Below are 24,421 nucleotides of genomic sequence, written 5' to 3'. Positions count from 1 at the left end.
GCCGTTGATAATACTGACAATTTATGAAACTTTAAAAAAATTTTTTTATCCGTCAAAAGTTGTTTATTGAAACTACCTTCTTTTTTGTATCATGGGTTGGAATACATTCGTACCGTTGACTTAAAAGTCCAGTTTTTTTCAAATAAACAGCTTTCAAACTGTTTTTTAAAGCACTTATTTGCAAAAAAACTTATACAAAATTTGACAGTGCTCAAATTTTCTGTTACTATTTTGGACGTAGCAAATTTGATTAGCATTTAATAGAAATGGTTAGAAACAATTAATTTACAAAATAAAATGCACTATAAAAACTAACATTAATTTCGTCATGATCCAACGATCGGAACTAAACCAAATTGCTCTGGGACTATTCTTGAGGAACCGCCTTAAAAATCGAAAACGGTTCAGGTAATTCAAAGTTGTCCGGTACATATGTACATAACAAAAGAAAAAGACATTCAGATGAATAGATAACCTCCTGTTTTAAGTCTGTTATTAAGCAAGTAGCTTCTTTTCACTCTAAGCTGGCAATATACCTATGAATATAAAATTTACTTATTGTCACATCCCAATACGCATTTATGTAAGTGTTTTTAAAAGTAAGTTAAAGGAACCTTCTATGTTAAATATTAAATAGGCGTTTTTAGTATTCAGATTTTGCAAATGAACCTTTTATAAGCGTTGAGAGCGATTTTTTTATAAACAAATCAAAGAAAAAACAAACCCAAACCAAAAAATATGCGTTTTGTAAGCGTTAGTATACCTTTAAAAACCTACTTTATGTTTATTTTGCTTGTTGGGATGTATGTACACGCACATGTACATATGTAAGTAAAATACATTTTACATAATGCCAGTTATCTGTTATTCTGATGTACTCTACAGCGGGATAGATTCCCAATCAGCTCACGAAATAGATGTAGTATTTAATCAGATCACGCGATTTGTGTTTGGGCTAGCAAAATATGAGCATATTTCTGCTTGGAGAACGCGCCTACTTTGCTGCGAAATTTCTGAATACCTTAAAGCTAGAAATTGTATATTCCTTTTTCGTCTCATTACGAATAAGGCGCCCAAATATCTGTTTGAGAACTAACGTCCCCCAAATCACCTCGAGTAAACGACTTGACTGTTCCTATATATAATTATCTCAGCTCTGCACGGCTATTCTTTGTCAATACTATCCGCATCTGGAACTCTATTCCATCTTATAATCGTGGCAGTTTAAACAAAAGCAACTCAAAAAATGTTCTGTATGCGTATTTCCACCAACTTGACTTCAGTCCCGGAGACAAATTAAAAAATCTATTTTACTTCTTTTGAAATCGTTCCAAGGCTAATTTCTTCCAGACAAGTACTACGTATCCATATGTCTATATATATTCATGCAAAAACATATTATAATTGTACTTACATCTTTAGAAGAGTCATCCCGATCCGTAGCCGAAGACTCGTTGGTTGTTGGGAGAAGTACACTGTCCCTGCTAATTAATGTGTTGCCATTTGTAGTGGGTATACTAGTTCCAGTTTGTTTAGAGCAAGGTCTATTAATGTCATTAGCCTTAGTTCCTACTGAGACATTACACGTCTCACCATCTTTCGTTTGGCGTTCTGTCGCTGCAGATTCAATACTCAGGCGGCCGAACTAAAATAAATATTATATATATGTACATATATGAATTAATACAAAAAGGAAACAAAACGTTGCAAGTTCATCATCGCTTACAATCATGAAATATATCTAGATCAGTTTAATGAGGTAAAAGTCCACTTATTTTATCAGATACAGCTATCATTGAAAATGTTAAGTTGTACCTTGATCTATTCTTATCATAAATACTGCAAATATCTAACCAATTCATAACTTACCTCAAATATCTTTAGCAAAAGTTTTACGTAGGCTCTTCGGACACCGACAGATTTATTTACAGCGGACAATATAACCAAAAATGAAATAAATACACTGAAGGGAATGCAAAAGAACTCTAAAATATCTGTGAAAAACATTTCTTTCTTCAGATTTACATGAAAGATTTGTTTTCTGTTAAATACTATCCAATCGAGATTGTGCTTCAACTAAATTCTCAAGCAATTAATCTGACGAACAGTAAACATCTTGCTAATGTCAAACGTCAAAATCAAAATGGTGTTACCGGCTCAACCGATTTCGCGAAAATGGCATGCAATTTGTGTCAAGCCGACTTATTGCTTTCGAGACTGTGAAAACAATATAAAGAAAGTTGTCTGAATCCCACGCGAAGTTTCTTCCTATCACCCGCATAGCTTACATTATAGGTATTTTCCCGCATAATTATGAGCAAGCATGGTTCGGAAACTAGACCTTTACGCAATTACATAAATACAACGGTGTTCACATGAGGCGATTACTTGAATCAAAAATTCTCGAAGACCCAACTTCATTGGAAGCGATTAGTAGAATGACCGTTCACACCAGGCGAATGTTGCTTTCAACTAAAAGTTGCCTGTAAAACACACCCCTATTGCCAGTATTGACTAGTAGTAGATAAACGACTCATACTCCATTATCGCTTTTTCATGGTATTGTGAATGTCGATCTCTCGTTCATAAAGCGACTGTTAATAGTTTTTAATCGCTCATCCTTCTACAACTGTTTGTTTGTAGAAGGATAAGCGACTATAAACTATTCACACACACTTATTGAACAAGAAAACGACTGAAAATACCACGGGTAATCGATAATCGACTAACTGTCGTTTATCTACTACTAGTCGACATTCACAATAGGGGTGATAGCCGCGTGAAACACCGTATAAGCAACTCACTGCCATGCACAAACTCATGAATCACTGTTCCTAATTGACAAGATTTGTTATACACTGGTGAACCGATAACTAGAACCAGTTTTTTTTATAGGTTTGGATACTTTATTTTTATTTATTACTTTTAATTTATTTTATATGGAAAATATACTAATAATTACAGACGGACAGACAGACATGGCTTAATCGACTTTTCTATTCATTCTGAGCATTTATGTATACATTTGTCTATATCTAGCTCGATTCGTTTTGGCTGTTACAAATAACCGTTATGTGAACAAAATTAATATACCCTTGTGCACAAGTGCGCTCGGGTATAAAAATATGTTAAAATGGGGAAATTAGTAAAAAAGATTTTTAACAAATAATACTTCAAGGACTCACCGTTAAATGCATACAAAAATCTTAATAAAAGTAGCCAATGCAGTAACCAATTAAAAGTGACAGTTAATGCCGTACAACTCGATGTCTTGAGGCAAAAACACTTTTCAAAATGATGAAACTAGTAAATTATTAAATTGTAATTATATAAATTGTATATATATGTATATAGAATAAAATCATATAACTCAAAGTTTTAAAATTAAATTAAATTTAAGTTAATAAAATTTAGTCTGGAATAAAACGCTTGACATAGTGAAAAAATTCTCCAAATCCAACGAGATTTTGAAGCCAATCACAATCTTAAAATTGAATGGGCTATAAATCCGTAACATCGAACTTTTTCTAGAACTTCCAGTTGAAAGTTTGAGATTTTGATGACCATTTTTTAACTTCGCCGATTTATTATAAATCTTGTACAAGGTTTAAAACTTTGAGTTATATGCTTTTATATTTTCTTAAAAAAAAAAATTAATGCAAATAAATAAAAATAGATTTCCAAAACTTGTAAAATAAATTCGTTTCCAATTATCGGGCCACCAGTGTAGATCTTAAAAAATTTAAAGCTAACTTTGGTTGGAACCAACATTCCGCCGTCACCTGTCTTCTGTTATTTTTTAGTTTGATTAGAGCACAACGATCATGTCGCTTTTTCATTACATCGGTGTTTGCATTTACCACCGAGCGCAGTTTCATTAAAATAAAAAAAGCTTACAGAAAGTGCTGCGACCAAAAACACTTATTTCATTGCTGTTTTTTCAGCAAGGAAAAACATTTCTTATGTCCGGCATGTGGAGACTCCCCCATGACACCAACCACCTCCTCAATTAGACTGAGCTAACACCTCTCTCCCATCTGTTCGACCCATCAAAACAGCTCGGTAGTTGGACCTTGATCATTGACGTAAAAACCGACGCAGGTGGGGCTACAACATCCTGCAAAACCCATGGCAAGGATAAATCTTCGTAAGTAAAATGCTGTCATAGTGTGTTTCTTGTCAGAAATAAATTTTGGGCTAATTGTACCCTAATTCGAATGAATCTCTTTAAACAAAACGCGTGGTAATAAAATTAATACGCGCTCATTTTAGAAACCTTAGGCGTAGCTTTTTCTCCAGGCCTTTGCGCAGCTTAACCTGATACTGTGGATGTTAAGACCCGCATAGCTATGCAGTTGTGTATTATTTTTATTCAGCTTACAAATACGCACACTACTGGCTAATAATTTTTATCAGATAATCTAATAATCAAGGTTAATATTTTTTTTTTTTAATAATTCGCGAAAATTAATTTTCCTGTTTCAATCATGCAATTTGAGTACTGACATATGAATATGTATGTATGGCTTTTACCTTGATAATTAAAAAAATAGTTGCATCCTGAAGGTGACATCACAAACATGTACTAAATATCCATCTTCACGACTTGAATTCCAATTGAAAACAAGTAAATAAAACATCTTTTTTATCGTGAAATTACTTATTGATCGACGAGCAAGTCTTAATTTCTTATACTTTATATAATACACCACTGAAATAGTTCTCAATTATTAATATTAAATGAAAAAAGATAATTAATGTAAAAAAAAATTTATTGGCGAAAATCTGTTTTTGTTACTCAACTCTTTATCCTATACGCTTCAAATTTCTGTTTCTATTACTTCACAAACTATATATTTTTGAAGTAAATGTAGTCAAATGAGTTGATTGAACTTAGCCATAATAGTGTTAATACACTACTATAGTATTAGTTTTAATTTACTTTTAACGTAAATTCAACAGAAATCTGCAGGTAGATAAAGTCAGACGTATTAGGGATGTTTACTTGTCCAAAGCAGTGTTGGTTTTGAGAGCGATAACACATTCTTCACCACAAGATTTTAGGACTGTGCACTGAAAAAATATGCAATATTAAAACTATAACATCCGTAAACTATCTTTTTACTTACCAAAAGATCTTTGCCGTTGTCAAAGTCAGATCTTAGAGAGTTTCCAAGGTCGCCCTCTGGTACTTTTAAATCCTCACGAATTTCTCCGTTATCTGACATTAAAGTGAGAAAACCATCATCGCTTATATCAGTCAACTGATAATCCTCTCGTTTTACATGTGGTACATCCATGTTATGGGTCGAGGGGCAGATATCTTCATATCTGTTTTTGAAAAATTATTACCATAAATTTTGACCATTTTTTCTACATATGTGCTCACTTACTTTTTATTTGAAAATATATCAATGCCAACCATATGAACTTTAGCATGACCATGTTTTCCAGTTTTTGAGGTAGACATCTCAACTATCTTGCACGGCCGTCCTTTTAACATAACAAATCCGTTTTTGCGTAGAGCTGAGCATTGCATCGGATATGTCTGAGAGGCACCAGAATCGCCGGTCTCAAAATGATGATCATCCATTTCGGCCATTTTTCTCAGTTATTAGACTACCGCGTACCAAAAAAAATATCTGCAAATTATATATTGAGAATAATAATCAATCAATCGATATTAACAAGGTGTAGAATTGGCCATTCAACTAAATTTGTAGAAAAGTTTAAACCATATACAATATGAAAATTAAAGACCGAGTCTATATGGTATCTTATGTTTACATCTGGATATTAAAACTTAGAATTGCATATTTTTAACAAGACTTGCTGATTAATAAACTGCACGCCGAATCGCTGTGTTTGTAATACGTACATATGTACATTCATACATATATGGAGCTACTTAACCAAAATTTCAGATTATTGAACTGGTAAATATGTATGTAGCGTCGCCTTATCTAGAAAATCATTTCCTTTATTAAGAGCTAAATTTTTCGGACGCTGCATTTTAAATTATGCTGATAAATCTTTCGTTCATTGACATCAAGCACTTGTAACATGGTATATGAAAAACCTAGCGTTCAACAAGAGCATCACATATTCCTTCTTCCCACTTAGTAAGGAAAATCACTATGAAAATTCACTAACTAAATTTCTTCTTGTGGCATAATTGCTCGGATATTTTTGATCCGTATTATCAACAAATTATGCATAAAATATCACAAATTTCGGAGAAGAATCCGATACTCACATGTGATTTAAATGATAGCCTTAAGCAAAGAGAAGAAATGGCACAACCCTGCTCTTGTCCACGAAACACTTGAATGAGTAATCAAGATAGCGTATCCGGTCAATACACTATGAAAAAATGGCGCAAACAATGCTTTCGAAGTCGTCAATCATATCTGTCAAGCGCCAAAAGAAACACTCATCAAAATTGCATAAGCTTACAGTCTGTTTAGAGCATACAAATTACCAATTTAAGATATACAAAATATTGAATGACTGCCTTGAAAAATAAAATAAGTTTGGGCCAAACAATTCTCCACCGTTTAAAGGAGAACAACTAGCTAAAGAAATAGCAAGCTTTAAAAAATACTTAAAACAACTAGATAAAAAACACAGACATATTTGAACTAATTTGAAATTAATTCCCCAGAATTTCTCCTTCTACACTTAATTAAGAGTTCGGCCTTAATTGTACAAACATAGGAAAGTTTTACCAGTATAAAGTCGAGGCGGCCAAGGCTTGAGTCGAGATATATTTTTTAGTCGCTGTCAAAAACCGAGGGGAAATGTTGAAAAATGCGGATTCTGAATATTCTTGAAACGAGCTAATTTGTTATGGCTTGTGAGCACAGGAATTATGAATATATGTGAACCAACAAACACATTTCAAAGAGTATAATCTTTAATTTAGGTTTTACTTGTGCTTGATGGGTCGTAAGATTGAAGCGGATTTCAAAGCAGCAACCTTGCTGCAAGAACCCAGCTCCCGTCCTTTTACCTCAAGCCTTGTCGTTGGGTGTATGTGCATTTTTCATGTCCAATATTTATCTATTTTTATTTAAAAGATCCTTTGATTTTCAGATTGCTTCGTGTGTACAGAACCAACAATGCCTCCAAAATTCGATCCTACTGAGATTAAATTAGGTAAATTTTGTATCTTAGTTGAGATGAATTATATCAACACCGCTCGTTTCAGTTTATTTGCGATGTGTCGGTGGCGAGGTTGGAGCCACATCTTCCCTGGCTCCTAAAATTGGTCCACTCGGTTTGGTAAGAACATTCATTGTTTACTTATTTTATTCATTTCAATAAGCTTTCTTATTGTAGTCGCCGAAAAAAGTTGGAGATGATATTGCTAAGGCCACTGGAGACTGGAAGGGACTTAAAATTACAGTATGTCTGACCATTCAAAACCGTCAAGCTGCTATATCAGTCTGTCCATCTGCAGCTTCGTTGATTATTAAGGCGCTTAAAGAACCTCCCCGTGATAGGAAGAAGCAGAAAAATAGTAGGACTTTTTGCAAAGTTTTAATTGCAATTTGTTAACTTATTTTTATTTTTTGATAGTTAAACATAGTGGAAATGTAACGTTTGATGACATCCTTTCAATTGCGAAAACAATGAGACCAAGGTCAATGGCTCGTAATCTAGAGGGCACTTGTAAAGAAATTTTGGGGACAGCGCAAAGCGTTGGTTGCACAGTTGATGGAAGGCCGCCACATGACATTATTGACGACATTAACAGTGGTTCTGTAGAAGTTCCTGCCGAATAAATAGTGTCTAGCTACTTTCCGAATTAAGAAATAAAATTTGTTATCACCACAAAACTTGAGTTACGCAGCAAAAGGAACAGTAATTTCTCATTCAAAAATGAGAATGATCAGACAGTTTAATGAGATGGATTTTGAACGTTTTATTTAAGAAGATTGAAATTTGGAAAAATAAGAAAAGAAGTGAACAACGAGCAGAAGTGCAAAAATATGATTAAAATGGATTTTAGTGTAAGCCGCGTTATTTTGAGACTCGCCGAATGTTACATTAGTTGAGATTACCAGAACGAAATTTTTATTTGGAAACGAAAATAGTGAAAACTAGTATCGCGGATGTATGTATGATTATGTTTGTCCAAACTAAATGCTTTCGTCAGATGGTATCATTCAAGTCTTGTAAAGGAACGATTATGATTATTTGTCGCGGTTTTAGGCAGACTCGCAAACTGACTTGTAATGGTGAGTACGACATTTAAATATATAATATTTTAAAAAGAGTCCATCGGCGGCGAACGTAGGCATTTGGTTCACTTTGCATTCGGATACACTAGCTAGAAACTTGCGAAAATTTACTACATTACTACTGAGTAACAAATTATAGCTGAAAATTTTCCGTTCCAGATTGTTTGCATTTTTTAAGATAAAAATCACACTAGTATGTGTGGCGACTGGTAGACGATGTGTAACCATATATAATGCCAATATATATGCCAACTGGCTACTGTGTTTTCTCTTCGACTTTGTTATTTCTCTGTTGTTCTCTACCACTTCTCCGGCAATACAGGAAGGAGAATTCTGCGTAGAAAGGGTTATAATCCCTAAGTGCGGCCGAAGGCGCCTAGGCATAAAAAAGTTGTGCCACACTTCTCCGGCAACACATAATCCACGTAATACACATATCCTCTTACCGCGCAACACTGTGGTTGTGATTGCAACTCGTACAAGCCCTGTTTGTTTAAATATATGGTTAAACATAATGGAGCAAGGTTGCCAATTATTTCGAAATGTTTGTACGTGTCCAAAAAAGATGTTTCTGTATACTGAGATTATTCGCTATACATAATATATAGTACAATACTGAAAGCCATGGCTACTAGACTAGCAACTAGACACCAGTCGCCATACATAATATACATAGAGCTTCTCGTAGCAACAGCGTACAAATTCCCCAAACAGTTGCGTAATTTTGCATAGACCCAACTGTCGTTAAACAACAGTGCCTTTTTCTTATTCTAAACAACTTGGACCTGGCTGTAACGCTAATTGGGCTCACTGCATATCGACACCTCCAAACCATACCAAAGTCACCTTAGACTTAGTCGGACTTAGTATGGTTTGAAAAGGCTAAATATGTTGATAGATCATCATATCAGATGTGTAGGAATTAGCATGACTCATTTTCATTTTCTCATAAAGCGCGCTTTTGTGCTTCATTCCTTACGTATTGATTTAAAGGAATTTGATTAATATATATTTTTTATAATTGAATTATATTTAGGCAGATGAAATTAAATAATTTAAACACACTCATAAGAAAATATATTCCTGTTGTGATTAATTAGTTACATGCAAATATCTCATATAAATTTGGCATGAAACAGTCGAATGAATAAGAATTGTTTATTACTTCTTTTTGTTTTTGCCTAAAGTCAAGGTATGGTGTGATGCTGATATCTGGGTTTTGCGGCGACTGAATTCTACAAAATCTTCTTCTAGTTTTTTTCGGGAATCTTCCAACTTTCGTTTTTCTTCAGCATGGTCACGCTTTAGTTTATCGAACTTTGCATGTAACTGAAATCATATGTAAATTTTAACATAACTTTTTTTCAAGATTATTAGTATAGATTACCTCCTTTTCACTTTCTTTAAGTTCAGCTTCTTTTTCCTTAACCCTCTGCACAAACATCTGTCTTACTTCTTCTTCTTTAGCTTGTAGCTCGGCTAAATGATTTGATCTTTTTGCTTCGAATGTTTGTTGGAATGATATCTAAAAGCGAAAAATGTTTTTTTTTTTTAACATCCAATTTTATGAATCTCAACTTACTGGTTTGTTGTCACTATCAACATCGCTGAATCCCATTTGTTCTAGACGTTTCTGCCTATATAGTTCATAATGGCGAGTATGAGTTTTTTCTCTCATGTCTTCCATATTAGTTCGAATCAGCATTTCACGAAGTTTAACAAAGTCACAATGCATTTCATTCTCAACTTGAACTGTCCCCCAAGGATATTGGCGAGCGCGGATTAATTTGTTGCCTACTTTTATAAAATCAGTACTTCCTACTACAGCAAATGGAACGTGTGTATTCATTGTTGTATTAGTTTCAGCAACAGTTTCATCATCGGTTGGAAATTGATATATGTGAACTCCATTATTGGAAAGCTCCTGCATGATTTTACTTTTAAATCGGTTTAGTTCTGACTTTGATATGGTATCAGCCTTTGCAATGATGGGAATAATATTAACTTTACTATCTAGTTTCTTCATGCATACAAGATCTAATGACTTAAGTCCGTGACCTGTTGGACATATGAAATATAAGCAAACATGAATGCGGCTGTCGTGGCATGAAACCAAAGAACGCTTGATCTTCAGTTCTTCCTGCAAATATGCTTCAAATTGTGCGTCGATGTAGTCTACTACAGCTTTAAATGAGTCATCCTTATTAATTTGATCACCGTAACCTACTGTATCGCAAATTGTTAGTTTAAGCCGAACATTACTCTCTTGAAGCTCATAAGTATGTGCTTTCAATTTAACGTTCGGCAATGTATGTGGACTTGGTGTAGACTCAAAGCTAGTGTTGAAGAGAGTATCCATAAGTGTGGATTTTCCCAGACCAGTCTCACCTGAAAGATATGGAATTTATTAAAAATGCTTTTCTGTGGCTTTCGAGGACTTTTACCTATACACATGACATTAAAAACGAAACCATTTTGTACGCTTTTGTTCACCAGTTGGTCCGGTAAGCTGTCAAACCCAACATGTCCAGATAATTTTAATGTTCTTAAATGTGGTTCGTTCTAATTGCCAAAAAACGAGATACAAAGAAAAAATTATAATCCTATCGCAGTATTTATCTATTTTATATCTGTTATTAAAACACCTTTAAATATTACATATCTATTAGTTTGCAATAATTGGTAAAGTCCGGAGGTTTGTCCTACTGAATATTAAATATAATCAGGCCGGTTCTGCAATTCATTTTCGAGTGAATTTCAATCAAACTCGCTTTAAATTTTAATTGGCAGGGGTTGAATAAAATATAATAGAGAGGCCTTCACTTATTCCGGAAAAAAAAAGATACTGCGAATGGCACATTATAGTTAAGCTCGCCTCTAGGCTAAATCACAGATTCATAAATACATATATTTATTTATCTGCACATGTAGACGCAGACAGGACTTTAATGACAATTCTCATTTGTTACTCCTTTTTTTCCACCAAAATACAGTTTAGCGATCTGCCGAGCATACAAATACGGACTTTCTTTACACAAAGTAATCAAACCGACAAATGACATAAGGGCTACAAGGCAACACAATTTGGCGTATCGATTTTCTGAGTCACGGAAATTAACTGTTCTATTTATCCAAATATAGCTCAAGACACAACTTTCTTTTATATTTATTCTTGCCTATTAAAAAATTAGCAAATCAACCTATATAGTATATTGACAAATGGAACCAAATTGTACAACAATAATACCTTAACGAGGTCAACAGCGACAGACATCTTTCACGACTTTGTTTGCAAACTATTTTTGGTTGAAATGCAATACTTGGTAACATAAAAAACAACGCCCCTATGTAATGTTCCAATTACTGGTGGAACGATTTGACTTTGCGGAACGAAACTGTGTGTGTAAGGTTTTTGATAATTAAAAGCTAAATACAGTTTCAGACCAATGTCATGTTCTGACCGACATCGGAAACATGTTTTCGTTGATAAAACTGGTTTTCGACCTAAAACTTGTGTTATCGTCCATGTAAAATCTGTCAAACGAAAACCAGTTTTCGCTGAAAACTACTTGAAAACTCGCATTCCACTCATTCCATTCGGTGTCTTCACTAGTTTTTTTCGATTATTTATCGAAGTGGAAGTCTTATTTTATCATCTTTAATACGCCATTTCGGATTTATTGTTAATTGGCTGGCCAAAGTAAAATAAGAATGAAAGTAAGAGGTTGCAAATGAAAATAAAATGAGCATTTTGGTTTGGTTTTTGCGTAGCAAAACTGTAATCAGAGGATGTAAGAAATGTCAACGAAAACACTAATAGGGAATTTACATGATTCAACTTTCACAGGCGATTAGTTGAACCAAAAGTTGAACGAAAGTAGGGAGCCGACCAACTTCATTGTAAGCGATTAGTTGAAAGGCTGTTTACACCAGGCGATTGTTGCTTTCAACTAAAAATCGCCTCATGTAAATTCCCTATAACACAATCCCAAAACTCGTTTTCAAAGTGTTTTCGTTGTCGGTCAGAACATGCTATAAGGTCGATGTTATGCAGACCAACTTCGGTTTGGTAAATTAAATAGCGGCTACTTAGTTTGCTCTGAAGTGATTACGTCAACTTCGGCACAAGGTTGCACATTGCGGCGCTTTTTTCGAAAATTAACCTGCTGATGTGCGGTATTGCTACTCTCTAGCATTCCGAATTAATACAATTACCCAACGTCTACACCTACCTACTATTTCCGCGTGCCTTTAAGAATATGGTTTATAATGCAGTGCAACCTTGTTTCAGAATTTGGAATTGGTATGGGGTGGCATTACGATTATGGAAGTTTACAGTTATTTTCTTGGAAAGAAAAATATAAGCGTCTTTCAAAAGTAGTCTTTGATTTTATCGCGTAAAAAATGGTTTGCGAAGAGTGTAAGCACACACCAACATCGTTATATAATGAAAATTTTTAATAAAAAGTCGCGCGATGAGCAAGTGCGCGGGCAAGAAAAAATAATTGACCTACGTTTGATTGAGCATTACAATGCTTACCAGCTTTGTGAAATATAATAAGTATTAATTTATATCATATAACATAAAATTATGCCATAAATGATATAATAATTAACAATTATTACTCTCCGATGACAACATGCTAACAAACGAACGATCCATATTCACAATACAAAATGGTGTTTGACGCGTTTATTTGAACGTTTGCGGGCAAGACACGAGCGAACCTCAATCGCACATGCGCAATGCTTGACGTATTTATTTGATTGTCTCCGTGGCGCTAAAGAACCACACTCACTGACGTAAACGTAAGTTACGTGTCAGTTGACACGATCAAACTTATGACAGCGCCATCACCATCGTGTACGTGCGACGGTTACGAGTGAAGTGTACTGCTTCTTTCTCTCTATCAACAGTAAATTTGATATGTTGCTACGTCCGTCAACGTACGTTTGCGCTAGGTCGTTGACTGCTAGCGCTGTAACCGTTTAAAACCGTTTGGGTTTTCAAAACCGAAACCATATACGTTATTTTGACTTGAAAATGAACGAAACCGAAATCTTTCAAGCACAGGAACTGGTTCCAATCGGGCAGACTGTGAAATATCAGGCGTCAAAATTCCTTCGACACTACTATTCACACACAAATAATGGTAATAATTTTGTTGACCGTTTTCTTAACTTGGAGGTGACACATATCAAGCGCCGAACACAAAACGACGATCTACGGGCTACAGCTTCCAATTGTTTATCTTCATTATCTAAACGCTTTGTCGATGACGACATGAATTTTTCGAACGCGGCAGAGACATCATGAATTTGTATGAGTTTGACATAAAAGAAGAGCAAGAACTTTACCTGTCGCTTTAAAAATAGAAATAGATCTAATTTGGCCACAACCACAGTCGTCGCGTAGCCCTGTCCTCGCCAAAATAATTATTTACATAAGAATACGTGGAAAAACAATTTGACAGCTGTGGTCCATAGCTCTTCATTTTCACTGTGTTCGGGCTATCAAGAACTTGAAAGCAAGATGCAATACACTCACACTTGTACAATTGAACGTCGACTTAATATAAATTTTTCCTTTAAAGTCGTTGGACAACTTTAAAGCCAAGTCAAACAGCCGTACTGACATTTCATTTTAATGAGAATGGAAAAAATTATGCCAGCAGCAATTAGCCAGCAAGAAAAAAAGCTGATCAAAGTCTTCTGTTTGCAGCTTATGAAAAAAACTAAATGTATTTTGCTGATTTTTATCTTTAAAATAACCTATAAGAACTGCAAATGTTTCAGTAGAAAGCAAATTCTCATTCATTTATTTGCTTTTGCTTAGCAAATTGTTTAAGGCAAACTTTTAATTTATAGTCTTTTCATGTTTTCCGTTTTATGCTTTGGTATGTAAACAAAATTTCGATCAGCTGTTCTAAAAACTTCCAAGTTTTTGCTAGTTTTGCGTTCGCGTCCTTGAGAGAATAGATAAAACTGCATTTGAATTTTGCTGTTGAGAGTTTTCTGCTGGAAGAATACGCGAATACACCTATTATAAATACATATGTGTACGGTAACGAGGCGAGAATTTAAGTTGTTGCCTTAACGACGGTATCTTGAAAGTAAAGGTGTGTTTGCATTGTTCAACTATGCGTTCAACATTTGCGTTCAACTCAGCGAAGGGTTGCACGAAAAAAAAGTTGAATGGCTAAAAATATCAAAATATGAAAAAATTCCAAAATATTCGCCATAAAAAGGTGTTTGCATTGTTCAACTTTGCATTCAACTTTTGGTTGAACGGCCTTTCAACTAATCGCTTTCAACAAAGTTGGTCGCCAGCCAACATTTAGCCATTCAACTCTATTTTGGTGCAACCCTGCGTTGAGTTGAACGCAAATGTTCAACGCAAAGTTGAACAATGCAAACACTGCATTATTAAAGTATCACGTTCGGTGTGAATTTCTATCAACTTTTTATCAATTAGAAAGTTGCAACAGTATTATAAATTTTCATCAGTGCTGCAGTTTTGCCGCTTTTATAGTGTGCCTCGAACAGGCCCTAAAATTGACTATCAAGTTGCGTGCAGCCTGCGTCACAGCTGGTAATTCAAATGAATTTTGACAAACAGTATGTGTGATCAACTGTCGGCCGCTGTGGTGCAGTGGTAAGCAGTGCGCGCTTCCACTCCGCAACGCCTGGGCTCAAGCCCTGGTCAAAGCAACATCGCGAAAAAATATAGAAAAAAGGTTTTTTCTTAACAGCGGTCGTCCCTCGGCAAGCAATGGCAAACCTCCGAGTGTATTTCTGCCATGAAAAACAGCTTCTCATAAAAATACAATCGCCGTACGGAGTCGGCGTAAAACTGTAGGTCTCTCCGCTTTGTGTGACAACCTCATGGCGCACGCCACAAATCGGAGGAGAAGCTCGGCCAAACACTAACATATGTGTAAGCGCCAATCTATTACTATTATTATGTGTGATCAACTTGAAGCCAAGTTCTTGATCGTGTAACTGCTGGATACTAAGCTTGAATAGGTATCAGCGGATGGCAGGGTTGAAATTTTGATTTGTTTTCATTCGAAATAGTAGACAGATTGCCATCTGTGTTTACATTTCACCAAGGCGAATTTATATACGGTGATGTTGCTAGAGCAGCTGATTTTATTCTCCTCGGTACACATATGTCAAAACATCGTATGAGTGAGTGAGAAAGTTAGAGTGTTTGAATTTTCTTTCCTTAGAACAAGGCTACCAAAGAACGTAAATCTATAAGAAGAGACAACACGTTATAAGTGTAGCGAGTCTGAACATCGGGAGCGTGCTTTCTCTTTTGCCCAAATACGTTGTTTTATTGGATGAAAAGAGAAGGCTCGTGCCTTATGTTCACACTTGCTAAAATTATAACGTGTTGTCTCTTCTTATAGATTAACGTTCTTTTCGTCTACTAAACCCCGCTCGAGTCGGCTCATCCGTCAACGTTGTCGTCTGGTACAGCTGAGGGGAGGTCCAGGAAGTGCGAAACTTCAACAGGGACTGTCCATAGGAACAGGGGATTTAGGGGACATGCCAAGAGGTGCCGTGAGTATGTGGCGACTCTTCGCATGCTGGGCATTGATTGGGCACATCTTCGTTGATTCTGCTCAGGTATTAGTTTAGACTGCCAGATCGAAGTTGGGCTTGTGGTGCGGGTCTCCCGAGGCATACAAAGCTCTGTCTTTTCCACGTCGGGTGGTTGGGTGCCCAAAACGGCATTCACAGACCAAGAGTCTATATAACTCGAGACCGACTTCCTGTGAATGCCGTTTATGGCGGCATGCTGTCGGACCAGAAGTTGTTTTATGAACCTCTGGACTTCGTCCGTCAATTCCTTAGCGAGGGCTCTGCTGCAATCAGGTATCTGCACGGGTGCCCGCGTCTGTGGCACCCTATTAGGAACTGCTTACAGAGCATTGTGTTGTGGTGCTTGATGGGGAGCATCTGGGTGGTGAAGGGGCGACATAAGAAGGATTCCAGTCGCGGTCCAGAGTGCTGTGTTTTGGTATGTCTGTAGCTTAGTCCACTGCGTTCTGCTGGTCCCCCGCGACTATAATTAGGTCCGGCCGGCCAATTGCCATGTACATATGTTGTTGCGGCTCTTTATTGATAATTGCGGTTGTGTGCGCCGAGAAGGAGTGCAGACTGTCGAAGATATCTACAAGGATTTTAGCGTTATTTACCGTCGGAATTAGTTCGCCAACGACGTGACTACCCAACTGCAGCCTGACCTCCTTCGTCCAGATGGAAAAAAAGGGTTGCCAAAGAATTTCGTAGGGGAGAGGGTTAGGCTCCTTGCAGCGAAGAAGCGAGAAAATTCGGGGAGCAAAGAGTTCCTTCCAGCACAAGTCATCAATGCCATTTCCATTCCAAGACGCCATTATCGAGCAGTCTTCAGCATAGGAGACAATTTTGACTCCCTCTGGTGGTTTAGGGAGCTTTGATATATAGTAATCAAACAGCAGCGGGGAAAGGACACCACCATGTGGAAGGCCTTGTTTAATTTTCCTCGATTTGCTGGTCTCTATCACTGACTGACGAATGTCGTCTACTCAGATAATCAGTTAAGTTGAGTTGGAGAAACCAGCCCCTAGAGTGTCTTCGCTACCGGGGAAAGGAGAGTTATCGGACGATAAACTCTCCTTTGGTGGTCGGTTGGTTTCCCTGGTTCAAGCAGTGGGACAACTCATTCCATTATCCAGATATCCGGAGTGATGAGAGTGACCATAGACAGGTTTAGGACCTTGGTAAGGTCGCCTACACCCGCAGGACCCAATATTTTTTCAGGATCAGCATGCATATTCCGTCGGGTCCTATGGCTATGAAGGCCTTCGCCTTCCCGATAGCTGCCTGAACCCGCTGGTGAAAAAAAGATACACACTAGCTGTTGGCAGTTTGTGCAGCCTTCTGGTCACTCGCGCATCGCTCCGGGTCGGAGGAAGCGTGGTAGCCGAAAGAGATTTCAGCTATGTCGTCACGCTTGGTCGGGTTGGACATAACCTTCACAAGTTGCTGAATCTCCTATTGAGATCCCTAATGCGGGGCTTTCCGGGATCGACCTCACGAAGGTTGTCACGCTCATCAGCTAGAACAGCTGCATCGGCAGGAAAATTCCGACGAGAGACGGTTTTCTCCTCGATCTGGCTCTGGATTCCGTTGCAGTTGAATTTTAAGATCTTTGTGTGCCTTGGGAGAATGATTGCAAAGTGTGCTTTTAGGGAGTTGTATTTCCTGCCGGCCCCTTGCTGTGTGTGCTGCCCTGTGGTTGTAATGGGCGGCGTCTCGGGGAAGTTTGCGACTGAGCAGCCGAGCAGGGACCCAAAGAGCAACTCGACTAATTTCGCGTGGTGCGCAGTCCGGAACTTGCCATAAAGTGGCACCAGCCAAGGCAGGAATTGCACTTGACTGATATCACGTTCCGGAATATTCTTGATCGACTCACCGAACAGATTGTAGGAGGGATTAGGAGTTGCCGGTGGCGGCGTGTTGGTGGGGGTGCGGTTGTGTCCGTGTGTGTGTCTATGGTTGTGTTGTGTTGGGGTGTGGTTGAGTTGGTGTTGTATTGCTCGGGCACACTCCGGTGTGCCATGGAGGCGGTCCGGTTTGCACAGCTTGGGGCCACAAACGACGTGGTCCGCTGCCGGTGATTTCTTAGGCCCGGGCAAGTGCGAAGGTGAATCCACCTGTTGCAAGTGTTGCACATGACTAAGGAGGCCCAAGGTTTGACTCTATGCCAGCCCAGGGCATAAGAATACGGAGCAGATGTAGTCCCATGGACGATCAACGTTTGAGAGATTTCGACGACCTAAACGGGATAACCGTGTCGGCCGCTGTGGTGTAGTGGTAAGCAGTGCGCGCTTCCACTCCGCAGCAAACCCTGGGTTCAAACCCTGGTCAAAGCAACATCGCAAAAAATATAGAAACAAGTTTTTTTCTTAACAGCGGTCGTCCCTCGGCAGGCAATGGCAAACCTCCGAATGTATTTCTGCCATGAAAAACAGCTTCTCATAAAAATACAATCGCCGTTCGGAGTCGGCGTAAAACTGTAGGTCCCTCCGCTTTGTGTGACAACATCAAGGCGCACGCCACAAATCGGAGGAGAAGCTCGGCCAACTACTAACTAACATATGTGTAAGCGCCAATCTCTTATTGTTATTATTATTATTATTAAACGGGATAAGATCGCCGAAACAACAGCCCTTGGTCGGGTAAAACCCAAGTCATTCCGATACGTAGAAGGTCGGATATTCTCCAAAGAAGGGATATTCCGGGAGCGTAACCCATTACAAGAAATGTTTCATAAAGACGCTTGACCCCAGGACTGACGCTCGCTTGCAATCGGCGCCCACTGGTGAACAGAGGCTGCCGAGTTTAGTTGCCCGATTATCGAAGCCCAAGAAACTGCTGCATAAGTTTCTATCGGTTAATTGGATAGCAAATCACAGCAGTGTTGCCAACTTTTGAGTTTAAAAAAGCACCAAAACTTGGGGAATAAAGCGTTTTACCTTACTAAAAGCACTGATTCTTTTTTTGTATCAAAGGATACTTTTTTTCATAACAGCTTTTATTTAACAAGAGTAAAAAAATAAACAATATTTAGAAGTATAAATCAGTACACAAAATTTTTCTCATGCTTACGAAGTAATACCGAAGTACTGCACATTAAAACTAGTATACCTCGAGAAATAAAATTCTAATCGCAACAAACGAAAAAATTAATGTAGATTCTTTCAAATTAAGTGCTGCCACAGCTTTAAATATTTCATATTATTTCATATTTTAATTATCTAAGGGAAATTCGAGTTCAGAAGAAGAGCACTAAAAAAGGCACTAGGCACTAAACAATTTTTTTTTGACGTTTTAATTTTCAAAAGGCACTAAATCTAGTGCTTAAAGCACCAATTTGGCAACTATGAATCACAGTGCCCTAGGCTTTGAAGCGTAAATTCAGATTTCTGCCTATTGGTAAAACCTAAATTTTCGTGTATAACAACAATTACATTAAAATTTTCGTGTATGGCAACCCTAATTTTACATCAGTTTGGCCAATCAAATTTAGTTTGATGTGAAAGCCGCAAAACTCTCTCTGTTGTTCTTGTAACCGCATACAAATTCCCCAAAGAGTTTTTGGGGAGTGTTGCTGGAGTAAAAGTCCTTGGCCAGATATAAATATGAGTCGTTCCGGCTACGTAGACCACGTTGAGTGTGCTGCAAAAATAATCGCATTTAGTTTGATATGCATAAACCGTGATTTTCCACTCAATGTAAAAAAATCACTAATAGTGAATTTTTGCTCATTACCATGTAAAACAACTATAGTTGTGTTTGTTTACAACTCTGTAGTAACTTAATTTGTGAAAATTCGCTCTCGTAGAAAAAATATCCAAAAAAGTACGCGAACGAAAATCCAGTAATTATTTGCAAGTTTCATGAACAGCTGATAAATTGCTTGTGTATTCGCAGCAAATTCCTAATGAAACAATATATTTGATAATTAAATAGGTTTATTTTGTAAATTTCAACAATAAAAACCCATAAACAGTTTTCTTATTAGTTTAAATTGCATCCAGGAACAAGCGATCAGCTGTTTTTCGTACTGACAAAAATAGTAAAAATTTATCCAGTAAAAATCCAGTAAAAACTTGCAACTTCAGCTGTCATTTTGGCTCTCTCAATTTCCCCTACTTTGCAAGTTTTTGTGTACGAAAACGCCAAAACATAAATATTCGTAAAAACTTTTACTGGATTTTACTGGAAATGAGTAAACAAACACATATTTTGTCCTATTTTATGATTGTCGGCTTCTGAACCCAGTATGTGGTTGAGTGGTTAGAGGTGCATACTACCTCTCCGTATGAGCTGGGTTCGAACCCTGGACCGAGAAGAATCTAAATTAGAACAGGTTTTTTCTAGCAGCGGTCGCCCTGCGGTAGTCAGTGGCAAACCTCCGAGTGTATTTCTGCCACGAAAAAGCTTCTCATAAAATTCATTTGCCGTTTGCAGACGATGTAAAACTGTAGGCCCCTCCATTTGTGTAACAACATCAAGAGGCACACCACAAATTGGAGGAGAAGCGCGGCCAAACACTTAGCAAAAGTGTAAGCCCCAAAATATTTTTATTATTATGCAAATCCATATAACGAAAGCATGAGCTGTTAGCAGAATTCAGAAGATATGTAAGATTTGCTCATGAGTCCTTTTTTTATTAAATATTTATTATTTTTTATTTCTATTACACATTATTTGATAATAAACGTCGCTTATCTTTTCATAGGTCGACATGATTATGTGGACGAAAAGTTTTGTAGCCTGGTATATATGCTTTTTACATAGTTAAAATTTGTTTGCCGAAAAAATATGTGTATTCAATGGCACTCAATATAGAAGCTCCTATAAATAAACCTATAACACCTCCTGCTGAAACTGCAAAAAATTAATGTAATTTTTTAAAACATCCAAGTGTTATGTACATGATAAAAACATTAGAAGGTAAAATCATTGAGAGGCATTCTGACGTTTGCCAGCAATATAATTTTAAAATTCGAACTCCAGCTCACACACACATTCTCATTTTTAATCTCAAACAACAACAATTGTGAACAATTTCATTTTTTTATTTTCAATTTCATAGTACTATGAATATATGAAGCATAAGATGAATAAACAAACAAATTTTATATAATTTTAAAATGTTTGCAAATGTCAGAAAAAAACATGGCCTGCGAATTAAGAGAATGATTTTACCTTCTAATGTTTCTATCATGGTTATGTAGATAAAAATTTCTTAACGTTAACGTCTAGGCAAAATTACATGTTTTTATGTCGAGATATGTACATACTTATGTATACTCCGTAAAATTGTTTGAAAGAATATTGCCTTGACGTAAGACGTACATACCTACTAATATTTATTTTTACAAGTACTTGCCAACTAAATCCAGATATGACTGTGTCACGCTTCTTATGCAGCGAAGTGAAGGGGTATTTTGGATTTCAATCTCGACTAGTGAAAATCCTGGACGAGATAGATTTCTGATTTCATTGGAACTAGAAATAGAAAAAAATACTCGTGTACGTAGAAATCAGTTATTCTTAAATGATCGGTACATAGCAAGCATACGCGTCTCACAGTTGTCTCTAAATTGTGTTAACGCACGTTATGCCTAAATGGACGCAACAAATTTTTGTTGTTTTCTCATTCCCTCTCGTTTTCCTTTGTTTCCTCTTTCTTTCATCTTCCGTGTTCAGCACCCATCTTCGAGACGTAACTCCCAGTCAAAAATTAAAATTTCATTTCCTCGGCGCTTGGCGCCGCTCGGTGCAAAAAACTAACTTTTTTGTGACAAAATCTAATAAATATCTCGAGGATGAGAACAGATAGTAAAATAAATGTAACGGCATTTAAAAGCTTTTGAGAATTGAAGAAAAGAAATGTCAATGTCACTGGATAACAAAATTACCTTGACCTTTAAAATGACCTTCAGAATAGAAAGTTTTAAATGTTTTCCTATTTTGATCTAAAAGCAATAAAAAAAGTTTTAAACATATATGTATTTTGGTTGCTCTTGCGTCAAGAATCCATTTCCTTTTAACTTCATGCTTCTAGGTAAAAAAAAGGATATCAAACAATTTTACTTTGAAGGTCAAGATAATTCTGACTCAATCAGACCTTTGAAATGCCCTTTAAAATTACAATTTTGGAATTTTTGACATTTTTTTTAATTGTAGTTTTGATGCAGAAATACATCTATATAGTCTAGAAACATTTCATTCATTGCATACTGTTTTCAGGGCAATACAAGAAAAAAAAAATAACTTATCTCTTTTTGAAGGTTATTTTAAAGGTCAAGGTAATTTCTTATCCATCGAGACTATTTTCTCGAGTTGTCCATTTTAGAAGCTTTAAAACTGCGCTAAATTTATTTCATTGTAAACACGGCAAATTGATATTACAACAAACACATCATTTTCACATAATTGTCTCGACAATATTGTACAGTGTAAACCCTAAGTAAGAAAAAGTAAACAAGAAAATGTCTAATTAAACTCTGAGTTTCTTAAACTCAAAACGTTGAAGTCGAGTTAATGGCTCAATCAGAACGTAATATAACAATCGATAATGGGAAAGTGATTAAGCCTAATCCTAGTACTTCCCACTAAAATTAGTAAGATATATGAATCGTGTTCGTTTTGTTGAGCGCAAAACTTATCAAAATAATTTCGTTACGTTTCAGAGCTAAATTAACGAAAAAAAACTCAATCGTTAACGTTGAAACGAAATAAATCATCAATCGTTAACATTGAAACAAAATAATGGTGCATTTACATGGTATGCATCTGGTCATAAGCCGTATGAATTTTCCTATAAAAGAAGCACCAACTCTATGAAGAAATGAATGAAAGCGATATATATTTAAAAAAAAAGGATGATAACTGGATAGTATCCTTCTTCTCCTTCTACTAATAAAGCATTGTGGAGAGAAGGCACGCTCCTGTTGCGCACTTTCGCTACAATTATAACGAGTTGTCCCTTCTTGTTATCTACGTTCTTTGGTAATACTTCTACATACAGGTGCCATATTGGCGCTTACGCAGTATGTTAGTGTTTGGCCGAGCTTCTTCTCCGGTATATGGCGTACGTCTTGCTCTTGTCACACAAAGGGGAGGGACCTATAATTTTACGCCGACTCCGAACGGCGATTGTATTTTTAAGAGAAGCTGTTTTCATATCAGAATACACTCGGAGGTTTGCTATTACCAACAGAGGGGCGATCGCTATTAGAAAACGCTTTTTTTTGTTTGTTTATATTTTGATGTTGGTCGAAAACTGGGCTTGAATGCAGGCCTAAGGAATGGTAACGTGCCCTGCTAACCACTACACCATAGCAGCCGCTACTACTTTTGCATGTGGATATTGCTAGCATATTCAAAATACATTCCCGAACATCGAAGAAGAAGCATCAACTCTATGAAAAAAAAGAAGCATCAACTCTATGAAAAAAAGGAGCAGTATACAGGCTTTCTATAATTTTGACTTATATTTTTGACAGGTCTTTTTGTAAACAACAAAAAATATATATTTTCAGTTCTTTGTCAGCTTGGAAATTATAGATCATGAAAAGTTTGTGTAATATTTTGTTTTAGGTTTGTTATCATAATTTGCTTGTAGTTGTAGTTTTATTGTTTACCATACGTGAGTGGCTTCTATTTAAAAAATTTTAGAACAACCAATGTTTTTTTTTGAATTTGTTTGTTTATGGTTTTTGGTTTTTTAAATTCCTACTTCTGATATGGATGTGAAAATTTGAATGGCTGAGTTGCCGCTTTCCTCTTTTTCGGTGGATTTTTATATTAAAACAGAACCAAACCGAGAAAAAACTCATTGATCTGTAAAGCTTGACATGGGAAGATGCATGATAAAAACATTACAAGGTAAAATCATTGAGAGGCAGTCTGACGTTTGCTAGCAATAGTTGCGTTCCTTATCTCCCAGAAATAGTCAGAATAAGTCCGAAGTAGTCAGATTTAGTCCAAAACGCGTTCCTTAACTCGAAAATGACAGCAAAAATGAGAGAGCAACACTCAGTGAGTGTGACTCTCTTCAGTCCGAAGTAGTCAGATTTAGTCAGAAGAATTTTTTCTGGCAAAATCCTGAAAAGTGTCAAACTCAACTGAATTTAATTTATACTGAGAAAAGAGTTTAGTTACGTCAACCAAATATGTTTATATCAACACATGATTTGGTTATAGTTACACTGTTTGGTTATAGTTACCAAATCATGTGTTGAGATAAATATATTTGGCTGACTTTTTTCTGAGTGTAATGGAAATTAAAGAATACACAAAAAGTGAGAATAATCTAAAAAGTAAAAAAAGTTAATTGAAATTGGAAGGAGGCTAAAAATAATTGATATAGTAAGTGTTTATTGTGCTTGTGCTTGTGTGAATGTGTTTTGTACGTACATTTCCATTCTTATTTGACGTTAGTTTTGTTGTTGCCATTCTTTGGACTAAAAATTTGGTTTTTTGCGTTCCTTTACTTTTCCTGTTATTCTCTTTTAGTGAGCGCGTTTTGCTTACGCTCTGGCATTTTGACACTTCAGATTTTAGTCCAAAAAGATAAGGAATGAACCTAATATAATTTTAAAATT

At 36.5% G+C, this 24,421-nt stretch overlaps 5 protein-coding genes across 9 annotated transcripts in view; 2 read left to right on the top strand and 3 right to left on the bottom strand.

Annotated features, from left to right (window-relative positions):
• Positions 1 to 2,117, bottom strand: part of LOC118744453 (glycerol-3-phosphate acyltransferase 3) — a 25,540-nt gene extending 23,423 nt beyond the window's left edge. For 2 of the 3 annotated variants that reach the window (XM_036477484.1, XM_036477482.1), the window contains exons 1-2: positions 1,870 to 2,117; positions 1,415 to 1,645 (exon numbers count right to left, since the gene is read on the bottom strand). In XM_036477484.1, coding sequence (XP_036333377.1) covers positions 1,415 to 1,645; positions 1,870 to 2,007 — 369 coding nt within the window. In that variant the 5' untranslated portion in view covers positions 2,008 to 2,117. The remainder of the gene's footprint in view (positions 1 to 1,414; positions 1,646 to 1,869) is intronic. The other variant, XM_036477483.1, reaches the window with a different exon arrangement.
• A 2,637-nt stretch (positions 2,118 to 4,754) lies between these two features.
• LOC118744452 (eukaryotic translation initiation factor 5A) lies at positions 4,755 to 6,357 on the bottom strand. The gene is made up of 4 exons (XM_036477480.1): positions 6,257 to 6,357; positions 5,394 to 5,642; positions 5,130 to 5,331; positions 4,755 to 5,073 (listed from the first exon to the last, which is right to left on the bottom strand). Exons 2-4 carry the CDS (start codon positions 5,600 to 5,602, stop codon positions 5,002 to 5,004), a joined length of 483 nt encoding a protein of 160 aa, XP_036333373.1. The 5' UTR covers positions 5,603 to 5,642; positions 6,257 to 6,357; the 3' UTR covers positions 4,755 to 5,001.
• A 639-nt stretch (positions 6,358 to 6,996) lies between these two features.
• LOC118744448 (60S ribosomal protein L12) lies at positions 6,997 to 7,864 on the top strand. Its single transcript, XM_036477477.1, has 5 exons — positions 6,997 to 7,032; positions 7,096 to 7,158; positions 7,211 to 7,284; positions 7,342 to 7,522; positions 7,582 to 7,864. The coding sequence occupies exons 2-5, from the start codon at positions 7,122 to 7,124 to the stop codon at positions 7,785 to 7,787; spliced, it is 498 nt and encodes a 165-aa protein (XP_036333370.1). The 5' UTR covers positions 6,997 to 7,032; positions 7,096 to 7,121; the 3' UTR covers positions 7,788 to 7,864.
• A 218-nt stretch (positions 7,865 to 8,082) lies between these two features.
• LOC118744441 (muscle LIM protein Mlp84B) overlaps positions 8,083 to 24,421 on the top strand; it is a 115,882-nt gene continuing 99,543 nt past the window's right edge. Inside the window, exon 1 of the mRNA XM_036477464.1 lies at positions 8,083 to 8,243. Coding sequence (XP_036333357.1) covers positions 8,126 to 8,243 — 118 coding nt within the window. The 5' untranslated portion in view covers positions 8,083 to 8,125. The remainder of the gene's footprint in view (positions 8,244 to 24,421) is intronic.
• LOC118744444 (septin-2) lies at positions 9,408 to 11,601 on the bottom strand. 3 transcript variants are annotated; one of them, XM_036477468.1, is made up of 5 exons: positions 11,494 to 11,601; positions 10,691 to 10,808; positions 9,829 to 10,634; positions 9,634 to 9,771; positions 9,408 to 9,575 (listed from the first exon to the last, which is right to left on the bottom strand). In XM_036477468.1, the coding sequence occupies exons 1-5, from the start codon at positions 11,518 to 11,520 to the stop codon at positions 9,408 to 9,410; spliced, it is 1,257 nt and encodes a 418-aa protein (XP_036333361.1). In that variant the 5' UTR covers positions 11,521 to 11,601. The 3 variants fall into 3 exon arrangements, with proteins under 3 accessions (XP_036333361.1, XP_036333363.1, XP_036333364.1); XM_036477470.1 differs by lacking the exon at positions 11,494 to 11,601 and adding an exon at positions 10,892 to 11,189; XM_036477471.1 differs by lacking the exon at positions 11,494 to 11,601 and adding an exon at positions 10,905 to 11,189.

Source organism: Rhagoletis pomonella, unplaced genomic scaffold, assembly GCF_013731165.1.
Source record: "Rhagoletis pomonella isolate Grant_MI unplaced genomic scaffold, Rhpom_1.0 Rhpom_scaffold_00008, whole genome shotgun sequence".
In the NCBI taxonomy this organism is placed as follows: domain Eukaryota; kingdom Metazoa; phylum Arthropoda; class Insecta; order Diptera; family Tephritidae; genus Rhagoletis; species Rhagoletis pomonella.
This window is presented reverse-complemented; position numbering and strand designations above follow the sequence as displayed.

Excerpts from the sequence above, each read along its gene's own strand:
- LOC118744452 (XM_036477480.1), bottom strand. The coding sequence starts at position 5,602 with ATGGCCGAAATGGATGATCATCATTTTGAGACCGGCGATTCTGGTGCC. Across the intron at positions 5,332-5,393 it reads GATATATTTTCAAATAAAAA|ATATGAAGATATCTGCCCCT; the intron begins GTAAGTGAGCAC and ends TTTCAAAAACAG. Across the intron at positions 5,074-5,129 it reads ACAACGGCAAAGATCTTTTG|TGCACAGTCCTAAAATCTTG; the intron begins GTAAGTAAAAAG and ends ATATTTTTTCAG.
- LOC118744448 (XM_036477477.1), top strand. The coding sequence starts at position 7,122 with ATGCCTCCAAAATTCGATCCTACTGAGATTAAATTAG. Across the intron at positions 7,159-7,210 it reads TCCTACTGAGATTAAATTAG|TTTATTTGCGATGTGTCGGT; the intron begins GTAAATTTTGTA and ends CGCTCGTTTCAG. Across the intron at positions 7,285-7,341 it reads AAATTGGTCCACTCGGTTTG|TCGCCGAAAAAAGTTGGAGA; the intron begins GTAAGAACATTC and ends TTCTTATTGTAG.
- LOC118744444 (XM_036477468.1), bottom strand. The coding sequence starts at position 11,520 with ATGTCTGTCGCTGTTGACCTCGTTAAG. Across the intron at positions 10,635-10,690 it reads TTTTAATGTCATGTGTATAG|GTGAGACTGGTCTGGGAAAA; the intron begins GTAAAAGTCCTC and ends CATATCTTTCAG. Across the intron at positions 9,576-9,633 it reads TTAAAGAAAGTGAAAAGGAG|TTACATGCAAAGTTCGATAA; the intron begins GTAATCTATACT and ends ATATGATTTCAG.